Source organism: Bison bison, unplaced genomic scaffold (assembly GCF_000754665.1).
Source record: "Bison bison bison isolate TAMUID 2011002044 unplaced genomic scaffold, Bison_UMD1.0 scf7180017864309, whole genome shotgun sequence".
NCBI classification, from domain to species: Eukaryota; Metazoa; Chordata; class Mammalia; order Artiodactyla; family Bovidae; genus Bison; species Bison bison.
The window spans coordinates 4,367,983-4,383,641 of NW_011494881.1; the positions used below are offsets into that span (position 1 = coordinate 4,367,983).

The window sequence follows — 15,659 nt, forward strand, 5'->3', positions numbered from 1 at the left end:
GCCCCATGGCCTCCGGGACGGCACACCGAGGGCTTCCCGGAGAGCGAGCGAGTGAGCAAAGACCACGAGCGGAACCAGCTGACCCCACGTAGCTCCACCCAAATCTGGAAGCAAAAGGCGCAAGCACTGTCCCAGGGCTTCCTCGTCAGGCCGGATTGGCTAAACCCCATTGGCTGGGCAAGGGGCCGAGTCCTGATTGGCTGCTGAGGCTGACCCCGCCTTTCCCCGCCCTAGACCGTTCAGGTCACCAGCGCAATGTAAGCGGGAGCTGTAGGACCGGAGGACGAGCCCCGGGAGAGTGACAGGAATGTGGCTTTTACCGGGAGATAAGGGCGTGCTGGTCCTTCGGAGCCTAGTCTCGTCTCTGTTCGCTGAGCTGCAGGAAAGGCAATACAAATGTGTGGTGCCGTGCGTAGACTTGCCCAGTCCCTAACGGGTCCCTGTCAGTATCTGCCCAGGTGTAGGAGACATCTGACCTCTGATCCCTGGGATAAGACGGGCAAAGAAGCCGTTCAGTACTTTGAAATTTTGTAAGTAAACCGTACAGCAATCCACTAGGAGATAATAGAGCTCATAAGATACAACTCGGGTCTTTTGATGCCAAAGACCACGCTACCAATCTCATGGAAACTGGATTTGCTCAAAATAAAATTGGCCTTCAAAACTGATAAGCAGTTGTTGTTTAGTTGCTAAGTAGTGTCCGACTTTTTGTGAACCCATGGACTGTAGCCCGCCTGGCTCCTCTCTCCATGGGATTTCCCAGGTAAGAATACTGGAATGGGTTGCCATTTCCTCCTCCAAGGGATCTTCCCCACTCAGGTCTCTTGCATCTCCTGCATTGGCAGGCAGATTCTTTACCCCTGAGCCACCAGGGAAGCCCAGGATAAACAGTAACTGAAGTCAAAGTTTTAAATTACACAACCCTATAGTTGGCAGTATACACATTTCATATAAAGACATTTATATGGTTTATATAGTATTTATCTAGGTTAGGGGTTCCTTTTTCTGTAAAGGGCCAGAGTGTAAATAGATCATGGTTTGTGAGCCATGTAGTCTCTGTCTCAAATACTAAGCTCTGCTGCTGTAGCGTGCAAAAGCCAAAGGAGTGGGATGGCTGTGTTCCAATAAAATTTAATTCAAATTACAAAGAATTCAAATTTTTTATCATTGTAGCATGTCACAAAATTGCACTTTTTTTCCCCTCACAGGTCATACAACAGGCAGCAGGCCAGATCGGGACCACAAGCTATAGTTTGCCACCCCTGATCTTTTCCAATGAAGTCACCCTGAAGGCAGAGGAATACAAACAAGTGTGTTTTGGATATCCCTGAAGCAGACACCACAAGCTAGACATTTTATGAAGGTCTGTTTATCATACTATCAACTAAAGTACACATTAATTTTAATGGAATTATTTTAGGAGATATTTATGTCAGCATTAATGAAAAACATTCAATTGCTACACTACATAACCTTTCTAGTCAATTTTTAAATAAATTAATGCTGCTTGGTTTTATCTGCAACACAATACAGGGTAATGTTCAATATTTCCAGTCACACAAACCTGTCTGAGAAAGGAAAATGATCCATTATAGTATGAAGCAGTACTGAAATCAGCAGTTTTCCCATAGCAGGTACTGTCTTCTTTTTCTGACACAGAAGATGGCTTATCACAGTAAAATCTGACTATCTAACTTCCCAGCAATTAAGAAAGTGTTTCTTTCCAGAGTGATGCTCAAGCCTCCAGCATGAACTGTTTGCATCAGGTTTTTCTCTATTTACGACACATCACAGCACAGTCCTGACCCCCTGAGTGCTGGGCTCATTGACTTAGCCTTTAATTTTTATGCTCTGATCTGACTCAAGTAGCACAAATAAATTTATATAAACGTAAAACCCATGCCATCATTTCACAGTATGTTTCAAGCTCAAGATGTCTCCGGTAATTTAATACTCCGGTAATTTAAAACAACCTGCTGCATTTTGCTTCCCATTCTATTTTATCCCAGTACTTAAATTTTAGAACCTTATTTGGGTTTTTTAAAAGCAAAGCTTCCTACAAGCATACTAAATGCTCAAGCATACGTTTCATTACTTTTCCTATTTTGCAAAATGTAACATTTAACTGAATCTCTCCAATTTTATATCAAATGATAAAACACGGCTAAATTGAACCCAGCCCCTACTAGTGTGTTAATATATGAGATTTTGTACAAAAAGTCTGCCATGTCCATCCAGTTGCAGAAATAACCACCAATCCTGGGACCACCATTTGTTGCAAGGCTCACAAACAGTACTCAATTTATTACTTGTAGTGGAATGTGTAAATTGGCCTGGTCTTTCCACACACTCACACCCTGCATCCCCTCATAAGCAAAATTTGTCTCTCTTACCTGTTGTATGTTCATACTCAGAACAAGCCAATGCCAAAAAGGAGCAAGATAGAAAATTTGTTTTAACTTTTTATTAAAACACTTAAGATACAGATTGACTCTCTTCTGTAAATGACTGTTTTATTTTTCCTGAAATAGGACATATACGCACTCTGATAAAACAGAATGAAAAGTCTCAATTCATGGGAGTTCCTGTACAAAGCTCTGATCCTGTTAGGAGCCGAGCTCCTCACAGCGGCTTCTTTCCTCTATTTTATTATAGGAACTGTGTTTTCTGTGGGGCAAAAAACAGACAGGCGCCACTTGATTTTTCAATCCCAACTCTTTCTCCGGTGGCCAAAATAAACCACTTTCACAAAGAGCTGCCCTGTGTAGAATCCATAGTTTTCTAGCTTGCTAAAAATTGACTAGGGACAAATAGGAAGAAAAAAAAAAAAAAAGAAAACTAACACTGAAGCAATCACACCTCTCCTATCTCTGGACAGAGAAGTATGGGTTACCTTTAGCCAAAGGAAATCAAAAGTATGCAAGTTAACTACCTAGTTCATTCACCCTTAGCTAGATTTGTTCACTTAAGGCTTTAATCCCTTTCCAAACCAGCTATGCTTGCTAATAAATGAAAAACTTGCTCTTCCCAGCTTTATGCTTCGTTGAGCCTCTGCATTTGGTACCTAGCTGTGAAAAAGTATGCTTTCCCAACAGGTCAGTACTGAAAACAATGCAAAATCCAACTAAAGAAAAATACTCTCACCCCAGGAATGTGTAATCCACACTTTCCATGCTCTCTCATTAAAAGCAAGAATCCACTGAATTTAGTTCAGTCCTCTGCAAATAAGCCTCAACATCACAATTTTCAGTTCTGAGAAAAATACCTCTGATTTTTCATTAAAGAAGATATCCTTCCACATGAAGACCATCTCTTATCCCTTCATCCTTTACTACAAGGGTAAAACATTGGTTAAGATCATGAAAATCCAATTTCACACCTGACATTAGGAAAGTGGAATGCTATAAAAATAACCCTCATCACACTGCTGGGGACACTGAGGCTTTTATACCAGGTGCTAACTGACAGGTGATGCTGGCTCAAAAGGAACAGCTCAACACACAGTTCTTGGATTAGAATTTCCCCAGGTTATTTCTGGCCTGGAGAAAGACAATTTCATAACACCTCCCACCCACCCCCAAAATCTGGAAAAGTTACAGATGATAACCTTTAACACCAAAAAAAAAATTGATAACCAATACAAAAAAAGAGAGTTCATGAAGTCCAATAAAGAAACCAAATTCTGCAAGTGAAATAAATCTTTCCTAGATTCAAACAAATGCTACAATATCAGATGTCGAAGTTCTCAACTCACAGAATTAAGAGTTCTTAAGCTGTTAACTTTGTCCTGTGTGACTCTCCTATTGAGAAAAAAATTTCCCCTAGAATTTGCAAAAATGACTGAGACACACCTGTAGTGTGTGACAACATGGGAGATGTACTCAAATCTTTCATGAGGCGAAAGTCACTTTTTACAACTGAAAATGAAGAAGGTGCTACAGAAAGAAATCAAAGTTTAAAACTGCATAAAAGCAAAGACGGGCTGAAATTGGTAACTTATTGAGTAAAGACAGTAACAATAACCCACGCTAGAACTAACTCCTCCGCAGTGACCCATCTGCTATCCATGTTGGGAGGAGACATGACCGGAGCCCGGCACGGTGGAAACCAGCCTCAGCGGCGAGGCTGGAGTTCTGCTCTTCCCTAGTGCTCTGTGCACAGGGTGGTGCCACCTACTAAAGGCAGTCAGGGACACGGGGGAGCCTCTCTCACCAGCCTGCTGTTCACTTAACTGAGCTCTGGACTCCAACGTGTATCTGTGCATAATTTTATGAAATATTTAAATGCCATTCACTAGATTAAAAAAAAAGAAAAGAAAACTCTGGACCAAGTATATTGTGAACTTAAAAAAAAAAATTATGAGGAGGGTCACCAATTACATTAACAACACTTTCTTTAAAAAATAGAATCACTTTCTTTTGAAATCAACCACAGTGGTGAGACGTGTTTTTCTTTCCAGGTGGCCCGTGATGGCACACAGCTCTACTCGACAAATCCTGCCACCTCCAAGTCCCGGGGTGCTGACCTGCACCAGCACGTGGGGCAGCATTAGCTCCCAACAGTGTGGAGAAGAGCACATGTCACCACTGGGCAATGAGAGAGCAGACAGAGACTCTTGGCTTCTCAACGCCGGACACGGTCGGAGAGCTTTCCTTGTTCAATTAGAAAAGTTCGTGAGGAAGCTGTGAATAGGATCAGTCCAGAGAAGTAAAACTCTTTTATTTCCACTGTCCAAACATCAGTCAATATACTGGGAGAGCCAGCGGAAGCCCTCGCCGTATCCTTGCCTCTTGAGCACACTGCACATGAACACTTCCATGGGGCGGGCATTCAGCTCCTTCAGGGTCACATTCCCCTAGGGGAGGCAAAACCAACATGTTAGCATTTCCATGTGGAGAAGCTTGCGAGGGTGATGACAAAAATCACTTTCTCCATCGTCAGAAGCAAATCTGAGCAGGGATTAATTACAGAAATGTGGTCAAGGCCACTGGGGTTCATGCTTTCAGTAGAGTCCTACTCCCAGATTCTCTCACTGTGAAGCACCCTTGCTTTGAACACACGAACTGGTTCATCTGGAAAGCTATGGCAGCAAACCAAGAAAAGCATGTTCTCTTATGAACAAAAGAAGTCCAGCATTTCTTAGAAATAAGAACATTCTTACTAATTCAAGTATTCAGAAATATATACGAATGACAGGTTATGTCAAGAAAATTAAAAATTCAAGTGTGTGTAAAATGGAAAACTAAGCTAATGAAAAGAAGTATTTCTAGAAAGAACTATATAACCAAGAAGAGGCAAGACTAAGGAACCATGCAAAAAAGTCAGGAAGCTATAGATTCCAGAAAAGCAAATTTTTAAAAATTAAATATACCAAACCTTATGCTGAAAAGACCAGGATGCCTATAAACTAGAGCTGATCTGGATTTTTCTCTCACAAGCATACTTTTCTGCAAGAAGATTCTACTGATCTGGAAGATCTGTGTTCTATTCCTGGTTTTATCACTGACTTGCTGTGTAGACCTGAACCAATCCCTCTTAGTTTCCTCATCTCCAAACAGGAGTAACAGTCCTACCTCTCTCAGCAGGAGCACAGAGAATAACCCGGTACTCTAATTTCAATGCTTAGAAAATGATATAAATGAGCACTCTTCATAACCTGAAATTTCCAGTCCAAAAAAATTTCTAGCTAAAGACTCTTTCAAATACCTGAAGAAAACTCTCCTTAGAAAACACGGGAAGAACGAACATGCTCCAGCCTTCCCAGTCTACAAATCACCTCTAGAAAAACAATGTTAAGCCCAGTTACTTTTAAAAGACAAGTAAAATCTAGACTGCAAAACGCGAATGTTTCAAAAGCTGTGAGTTGCCTTTATAATGCATCTGCTGAAGATTTTTTCTCTTACCTTTCCTGTGGTCTGTCCATAAAGCCCAAATATCTCACGGAGTTTTTCTTCACTGATTGCATCTGTTCTGTCAATTTTGTTCCCCAAGATAAGGATTGGCACGTTGGATATTGTCTCATCTGTCATTAAAGCCTAAAGCCAAGATTTAAAAAAAGAGCTGGGTGAAGCATCTATAAAAGCCCACCAGACAATGAAGATAATTTTGCCTTTAACTTGTCTACAAGGTACCAAATGCAGAGTCAAAATCTGATCATACTTATACTTGAGTGATTAACTAAAAGTTAATCTTGACATTATATAACACCCTTTAGGCAAAAAGCCCCTAAAAATTACCTTGACATTAGTTTAAAATTCCCCAAAAGCTTCAAAACAATTATAATGTAAAGTTGTGTCTATTTGTAAAGCAGCAGAACCTTAACTCTGAGCTAAATCACTCAACCACAGACCATCCTCAGCTCTCCACTGAGCATTGGCCAGGAAGAACAAAGCTCTGGCTACACAGCCTCAAAGAGACTACAGGAAACCCCAAGTATTCACTAGATGCCCCCTGTGTGCAACATACCGTCCCCAACAATGACAGGAAGACAAAAGAAAGGGAAGACACATCCCTGGCTCGAGAAATCCTCACTCTATGTTCGTCTCTCAATAAAGCACAGCAAGTGGATGATTACCTGTCACAGTGAATAGGAAGAGAATACAAATACTAAAAGGCACTCAGGAAAATAAAACAGTGACATGGACTTAAGCAAAGTCTTAACAAAGATGTGGAAACTAAACTGGACTCTGAAGGAGGGGCAGGGTTTGGATAGGCAGAACCCAAAGAATGAAGAAGATAACCAATGGCTTTACAGTAGGAAGAGTTCATAAAACCATATGGAGTATCACCTGGCTGGATTAAAGCATTTATGTTGACGTGTCTTGACAGAGTAAATGAGTTGGGATGGTATGACAAATATTATGGTGCCAGTCTGAGAAGTTAGCTGCAATAGACCCTAAATCCAGGAATTATTAAATAGAATCTACACTTTCAGTACAATGAATTCTCAAATAGTATCTATCTGTGGTGCTCAGGTAAGGGATGATGATCTAACCTAAGATAGCAGCATGTACGGAATAGTGCAGCAAGCATTCTGGAGAAAGTGAAGAGACTGATGTCTAAATGATAAGACAACACAGGAGCCGAAGTTGGCAAAGATTTCAAGCCTAGGAATCTATTTCACTGACAGGAAGAGCTAGGAAAGGATGGCAGAATTAAAAGGATAAAGGGAAACCTACTATGAACATCTCAAGTACCAAGAAATGTTAGACAAAATCAGAGTAAGGAAGTTATTCATTCATTAAATAGTAACAAAGTGCATATTATATGCCCAAGGCTTTACTAGATATGCTGCTAAGTCATTTCAGTCGTGTCTGACTCTCTGCGACCCCACAGACGGCAGCCCCCCAGGCTCCCCCGTCCCTGGGATTCTCCAGGCAAGAACGCTGGGGTGGGTCACCATTTCCTTCTCCAATGCATGAAAGTGAAAAGGGAAAGTGAAGTCCTTCAGTTGTGTCTGACTCTTTGCGACCCCATGGACTGCAGCCTACGAGGCTCCTCCGTCCATGGGATTTTCCAGGCCAGAGTACTGGAGTGGGTTGCCATTGTCTTCTCTCTACCTAGATATGGGGGTTTCACAAAGAAATAAGACAAGATCCCTACATCTAAGTTCCAGTGGGAGAGACCTAATAAAATCAGTAAAAACAACAGATGCTGGTAAGATGCAGAGTCTAATAGTCTGAGAGGTCAGAGAAACAGTCATACCTAAATTGTGGGATCTCTTAAAGGACATTTAGAAATTTGCAAGCAAAAGCGGGTAAGGGTCAGGTGAGAAAACCAGGAAGAGACAGTTACTTCTGAATAGACAGTTACTTCTGAATATTCAAGGGAGGGCAAGTTGTTATCTATGTTTGGAATGTAGTTCAAGGTAGGCAATGGAAAAGCTGGAGAAATAAACAGAACAAAGATTATGAAAGAACTTATGTGCTATGCAAAAGAGCTGTAGATTTTATCCCCAGACTGTTAAGAGATCTACTCAAGGATATTAAGGAGGGCAAAGACAAGTAGTATATGGCAGGGTGGTGGTGAAATCTATAGTCATTCACTGCATGTACAGGTACAGGATGGGTAAGACGAATAGTTCCACTCTGGGAAGACAGAATTGGTAGGCAGAGTTTCTAATAAGTAACACTATGTATGAGGTTGGAGCTCAAGAGAGATTCAAATAATAGAAACCCATTTGGGGGTCACTGGCATGATGGGTTGCAGATGAAAGAATGGGACAAGCCTGGACCAGCCTGGGAAAAAGTACAGACCCTGGGGAGCACCTAGATTTAAGGGCTAAGCAGGGGGAATGGGCGCTTGTGCCAGGAGTCAGAGAAGTATCAGCCAGAGAAAACACCAAAACCAAGAATGTAAAGGGGAGTTTACAGACAGAGAGAGAATGACGAGTGCCAAGGGGTCAAGTAAGGGAAGGATCATAAGACTACAGCTTCAGATTCAACAAACATACTTACACCAGAGAGAGGTTCAAATTGCCAGACACAAGAATGCAGAGAGTTATAAATCAAAGAGAAAGAAAAGGCAGAGTGACACAGTATGGATTATAAAGGCAACGTTACAGAAACGATCAAGACAAGAAAAATGCAATGTTGAAAAAGGAAAAAATCCGACATGAATCCTAGTTAACATCAAACAATGCATGTGACCAAAACTGAAGACAGAACAGCCTGTTAAGGTCTAGGAGGTCACTCAGTGCCAAAGGCTGGGCAGGTACAACCTGAGAACACAGATTCAAAAACACAAAGAACTCTAATATCTCCTTTAAGGTTTCACTATGCCAACACATCATAAAGAGTGAACATACATGATGCATGAAAGGGAAAGACATTAATTATGCTGGGAAAACAGGGATTAACTGCAGAATGTCCTGAGCAAACCGCACATAGAATCACCCTGTGATAAATTTAAGCAAAGTTAATTTACTTGCGTTCAAGACAAGATTCCTCAGAACATTGAAAAATAATGTTTTTGATTTTAAAATACTTTCTTCCTGTAGCTAGGACTTTTACCAAATGTTAACTGGAATGATTAAGTACTGGCACTACTAAGTTGTATTTCTTAAAAGAAGCAGAGGCCAAGAAAAGAAAAAGAAAATATAAACATACGTTAAGCTCAACTTTGGATTCCATAAGTCGAGGATGATCTGCACAGTCCACCAGAAAGACAATCCCATTAATTGCTGGGAGGTAATTTTTCCAAACCCGACGTGCTAAAAGAGAAAGTTTGCAGTTGCATCAATTTAAAAACATATATGCTGAATATGAATAACTTAATGGTCTATGAAGTAAGCAAATTCTGGCCAGGTTTCAATAGCATTAAACTCTGTACAGATTCTCCAAGTCCTAGCCAGTATTAAGTCAGAACAGAGGACGAATAAACTGATGGTCCATGAACTGAATCTGATTTATTTAAATACTAAAATCAGGGTTTTCTGCCTGATTTTCTGAAAAAGTACAACATCTGGCAATCCCACGCCTATCAGTCCACATATACTGGGTGGATAATAATCAGCGGACTGAGCGGTGGCTGTCCCTTTACATGCGGCTTCAGTTCGTCTGTCAAAGTTTCCACCACTTCCTACTGTCTCACTCCCGATTTCACTCACTTAAATGACCTACCTCACCCCGGAACCATTTTAGTTTGCGACTTCTGAGTTAGAGTATCAGGATGCAAATTATTTATCCATATAACTGTAGTCCCAAGTTAGTTCCTAACTAACCAATTTGTAAGCGTACTGACACTTTCATCCACTCAGCCCACAGGGAGACAGGGCTTGCCAGGTGCTTGACGTTTCCAGCCAGTTACCTGTCTCCTAATTTAACCCAGTGTGCCTTATAAATTTCAATTTTTGGTTTATAACATGATGCGACAATGATCTGGGAAGCAGTGCTTTAACTGTATTATAATTTCTAAGCCATTCATTTCTATGGGATGATTAAGGAAGCATTTCTACATCAAACATTTAACAGTGATCACTTCTGAAGAGTGGGACTGGGAAGGAGAAGTTGGGGGAATTTCACTTTTACCTTTCAGATTTGTATACTCAACATATACTGAATTTGCTACGTTAATCCTGGACTACTTTTATAAGTTAAATTTTTAAGTTATACCAAAAAACAAAACCAAAAAAACAGAAAAACCCTCCCAACAGCATCTCAGTAATTTGTGTAAAATGTAGCAAGGTTATTATGGAAAAAAATGTTTCCGTTAAGTAAATTTTCCTCAAACAAAACTATGGACAAATTTTTCTTTATAATGGGGTTATATCCCAATAAATCTATTGTAAATTGAAAATCTCCTAAGTCAAAATGTATTTGATAAACCTTCCAAATATAGCTTAACCTAGCCTACCTTAAAAGTGCTCAGAACACTTATATCAGCTTATAGTTGGGCAAAGTCATCTAACACAAAGCCTATTTTATAATGTGTTGACTCTCTCATGTAATTCATTGAATACTGTATGTTTGTATGAAATGCTGTATGAAGAAAAGCACGGTGCATGGGCACAAAATGATTTCAAGTGTATCAGTTGTTTACTCTCGGGATCTCATGGCTGACGGGGAGCTGCCCAGCATGACGAAAGGCTGTTTTATCGTAAAGTCAAAAATCTTAAGTTAAATCACTGTTAAGTTGGAGACCATCTGTACATAAATGCATTTCCTTTTCTACTCTTATCAAAACCTGAAAGCTAAATTTATCACATTAAATAATATACAATTCCCAATTCAGGTATCTAAAAACACCTCCTCCTTCTGCATTCTTCAGATGGTCTCAGTTCAGCTTACAACTATTTTATCTCCGAATTTAAATCTGTTAAGTGGCTACAGATACTTCTGAAAGCAGCAGAAAAGATACCATGCACCGTTCTCTACCTGAATGAAAATGATACAAGCTTATTATAGGAAAAAAGGAAACAAGATCATCTGTAGCCCTCCATCAATACATAGCCACTGCTGATGTTTCTGTACATGTTCTTTCAGTCACGTTTTTGTATAAGTATTTTATGTGCTGATGATCATTTTACATATATGATTTTGTAGGATATACATATTACATGAATAAAGTAAATGTAATGTTAATAAAATCACTGACTATAAAGTCATGCCAAATGTAAAGTGGGCATCCATTAGATAAAGATGCCCCAAATTCTGCATAAACACTAGATAGGAATCTGGGAACCAAGCAGACATAGGCTGAGTAAGGCACAAAGCACTGAGGAGAACAAGGCAGAAGAAAATGTTCCATCAACGGCCCCAAATGGGGAGAATACACAAAATATCAGTTCAGATCAAAGTGATCACAAATAGTCACTCTACTATCTTTGCAACTCTTGACAAATTTAAAATGACTTAAAATTACAAATAATTTCCTACATACACTCCACTGAATAAATGATAAAAAAGAGACATGATTAAATTCAACATGTGATACTGTACTGGATCTTGTTTAAGAGAGGGAAAATGTTTAAAGGAGCTTACCAGAACAAATGACCAAAAAAAGGCAGTATACACTATAGAGTAGGTAAATGAAACTTTCTGGGTTTGACAATTATTATGATTATGTAAGGGAATATTCATGTTATTAGAAAGCAATTTAAAAGGTATATATGAGACTCTGCTTTGAAAAAGGGGAACAAAATGATCCAGAAGCCAACATCACCCTTCTACTGAATCATCTCTTACCTTGCTCATGCCCACCAAGATCAAAAGTTGTAAAAGTCATTCCAGCAATTGTCAACTCTTCTGATGCTGAAAAATAAAGGAAATAAATAAACTTCTCCATCCAACAAGGCCAAGCTACCAAAATTATAATCCAATACAAACGTAAAACCTAATGAAGCTTTCACTTTGTAAAGAAAAGGATACAAGGGTGAAAATACCCTTCAATTATTTTAAAAAGCCAAGTCTCTTTTTCTCCAAAGTGCTTGCTACTCCTTAGAAGTAGATATGGGAGATGTGTCCCATGGCAGGACTAGTGAGAACAGATAGTGACAAAGTTCCAGAGGTCTTTAGATTCATGGGTATGTGACTTGAGCGTGTCCTATAGAGAATTGTTTGTCAAGTCTTCTGGGGCTTCAGTAAATAAAAGAACTGCATAAATTGGAGATCCATCCTCCAACCCTGACACTGACCCTCAAATAACAAAAGGTCACCAGGTATTTTCAAACCTACTTGGATGTAACGTTGGAACATGCTGCCCCAGTCTGTCATCTTTGAGCATGTGTAGAAGAGTGGTTTTGCCTGCATTGTCCAAACCCAAGAATACAAGTTTTCCAGATTTCTTGTAGAGTCCTAAAAAAGAAAATAATAATAGCATAATTAGCTCCTACACAGCAAAATCTACCTATATTTAAATTGTTTTGGGAAATGCACAGCATTTGAAATGTGTATTTCAGGGAAATGGCTTTACCTAGGAACTGGAGCACACTGCTGAAGCCATTGTAGATCCACTCAAAGATGAAAGACATTATTAATGCTTACTCCCTGTATAAAATAGGAAAGCAGCAAACATTAGCCTTGTGAATGCTGATATACTTCTGGAGACGTTAACTAGCATTTGCTGGCCTTCATGCATGGTTAGGGCCCCATATTTTGGACCTAAAAAATCAAAGGATTTTGCACCCTGGAGGGAAGTGGAAGTCTCTGGGGTACTCAGATCTGCATAAACTCCCGATTTCCTATCAGTTTCCAATCTATGATACTCAGAGCACTAGGCGTTAAAGATACACTTTCCTCTTTCACTGTATGACTCACTTCTCCAGGCACCTGCTCATTCACGTTCCCTAGATACACCACAGCTGTCTACCAGTTAACAAAACTTCTAGGAAATCACCCTCATCAATAATCTGGATCAAAATGTCACACTGATGTGCTAACTAGAAAACAAGAATAAAAGGCATATTAACCCATTCTTGTAAACAACTCTAAAAAACAAGCTCGCTAAAATCCTACTAGCTGGCACAATTTGCACTGCTCCATTTACCAATTCTCTCTCTTCTTTAACAGTATTGTTTAATCTCTTCTATAGATGTGTCTCAAATTAGAAAAAGATGACAGCACTATGTTGGAGAGCCATGAAGAGATAAGACAGTCCAGTCATAATGTGAATAATTAAGACTCACCTAACCCATTTTACAAATATGGACTTTCTTAAAATAAGAAAATGCATTCAGGACATAGAGGCAGGTTCCTACCCAACTACATACCTCAATACTGACATTAACAGCACTTTTTCTACTGTTTCCCATAAGCCTAGACAAAAAGACGACCCAAAACTACTAAAAGGTATACATATACTGGGAATAAGCAAGAGGACCTCTAAATGTAACCGTAATAGAATCCAGAGCCAATGGTGGGTGTTTAGTTTTCTGAGTCAGCACTTCCTGATCACACTGAATGTTTGCCTCAGCACCAGTTTTGGTGCAGAAAAAAGAATGATACCCACTTTCACTCCTCTCCAACAGCAAGAACACCTGAACGCAAGGCTTTACACTAGATGTGGCCAATTGTTATCAAACAAATTCCCTGAAGTTTTATTTTTTTAGAAAAGTAAAGGTTTACTGTAAAAGGGTTAACTACAAAAACCTACCTATATTCATTTAAAGAATGAGACAGTATATGTTAGTTTTCTTTTTCATCCAATTACTGTTTTTGTTTTGGTTTGGTTTTATCAGGCCTGTGGCCTGACCTGTAAACTTTCAGGACTGCTTAGTGCTTATCTTCTATGGCTTACCATAGGTGGGTCAAAAGAAGCTTGGGAGTTTGGGTGGGGGTAGAGACTGAGGGAAAAGCTTTTATACAAAGATACTAAATAAGATTTTTTTGCCTTCTTCAACAACATCAAAATATATTTTGGTAGAAAAACCAAATTTAGTAAGTTAAATAATAGTTGTGTCTGGAAACTTAGTCTCTAAGAAGGCCAATGACTTAAATACACTTACAAAGTTCCTGTGCTTAAGTTTCCACTGTTGGTAAGTAAAAGAACAATGTGCCTCTCCTCAGCAATCCTACCAAACCAGTCATCCTTCCCTATTTTCTTTCTCTACCACTTGAAGTCTCACCTTTAGAAAGCATGTCTCATTAAGGTCACTCCCACTGATTTCAACTTTAAAACCCAACGCATATATTCATTTGTACTACAATGGTTTGCAGTCAGTACTTTATAGACATTTTGTAAAGTTTCACCACATCATTACAGAAGTGTACCCAACTAGATAAATTCTCTGGAGGTGACAGAATGGCAGAAAATCCCATTTTAAGGAATGTTTCATAATTAACAGAACTACTTTAACTCTCCAGTTTATGTTCCCTTGATATCCCTGTTTGAAAAATCCTATAATTCTTCCCTCCAAAATGAAGGTGATGTTAAAAAATAAAAAAACCCCTTATTGGACCCAAAGAACCTCACAGTAGTGCTACCCAAAGAGGAAATGGCTCTGATGGTGCCTCCATCCTTGAGATCTTAGGCTTTGCACCCTCGAGTGAGTCGTTTCTCAGTTTCTAAGGTGCCTGTACAAACATCTCATTTCAGCCTCACACTAACCCTAGGAGGTAGGGATCCCCGGCTTCATTTAACAAGATGAGGGCGCTGATGGTCCCAGATTACTTAGCTTAACCAAGAGAGCTCAGCTGAAAAGGTAACAGTGTGAAGACTCAAACCCTTCTATTTTAATGCCAAAGTCAAAGCCCTTCCTTTTAATATCACATAAAATTCCAATGCAAATCACAAAACTGCTTCAAAAAAAACTTTCTTAAACCACCAGTTACAGCTATGATAATCCAATGTTTTCATCCTTAGAACTCATCACAACTTTTAAACCATAAGTTAAATAACTAGCACTTTATTTCTTTTCTAGCCTTGACCCACTTTACAATCCTTATGGCATCTTATGGCAAATTAGCTTAAGGGCTCTAACTACCAACAAAAGCATTGCCAACGTACCTAAAATTTGCAAATTTAAGGACGGATGATTCAAATAAATAAAGAGCACGAGACTGATGATCAGTCAATAAAAAAAGCTATGCATCACTTATATTGCACATACTCGTTACTTATATATGCTCCGAGCAACTTTAAGACACTATTTCAGACAGATTTGGGATAGCAAGCAGCTGGCGTTTGGCTAGGAAACTCTGCTTAGCTGCAGGGTAAATGTCAAAGGGCAGCCCCACTGCGAAACTCTGTAAAGCCCCGTTACAACCTAAACAGATGTACCGAAATAAAAGAGAAAAGACAAGAACAAGAGGGAACACTAACCGAGATTTTTTTCCCATGCACTGAAGAGAGGGAAAAGGAGGGAGGCGGAAGAAGAAAACACGGGGTTCAACCCAGGACAGCAGATGATAATACAAGTGTGGCTGAAGTGGGGGTGGGGAGGGCCCTCGACTAGGAGCCAGGGTATCTAGTTCGAACGGTCACACTTGCTATCTGCGGGGTTTTGAGCAATTCACTATGCCTCTACAGGCCTTAATCTCTGTAAAAAAAAAAAAAAAAAAGGATAATTATCAAGACTTCAATCCACCCCACCGAGGGCTGAGAATCATCCGACACAGGGGATGTGAAGCCGATTCGTAAACCCGGACGCACAGTAAAGACAGGAAAACTGGTATCCTGCCCAACAGCTGCCAAGACCCCCGAGTGAAATGCGGATGGACCCG

At 39.8% G+C, this 15,659-nt stretch overlaps 1 protein-coding gene across 1 annotated transcript in view; it reads right to left on the reverse strand.

Annotated features, from left to right (window-relative positions):
- Window positions 1-2,449: 2,449 nt before the first annotated feature.
- The window catches only part of SAR1A (secretion associated, Ras related GTPase 1A), a 13,642-nt gene continuing 432 nt past the window's right edge, over window positions 2,450-15,659 (reverse strand). Inside the window, exons 2-7 of the mRNA XM_010852222.1 lie at window positions 12,412-12,485; window positions 12,174-12,293; window positions 11,685-11,750; window positions 9,108-9,211; window positions 5,904-6,035; window positions 2,450-4,855 (exon numbers count right to left, since the gene is read on the reverse strand). Of these exons, the coding sequence (XP_010850524.1) occupies window positions 4,739-4,855; window positions 5,904-6,035; window positions 9,108-9,211; window positions 11,685-11,750; window positions 12,174-12,293; window positions 12,412-12,469 (597 nt within the window). The 5' untranslated portion in view covers window positions 12,470-12,485 and the 3' untranslated portion in view covers window positions 2,450-4,738. The remainder of the gene's footprint in view (window positions 4,856-5,903; window positions 6,036-9,107; window positions 9,212-11,684; window positions 11,751-12,173; window positions 12,294-12,411; window positions 12,486-15,659) is intronic.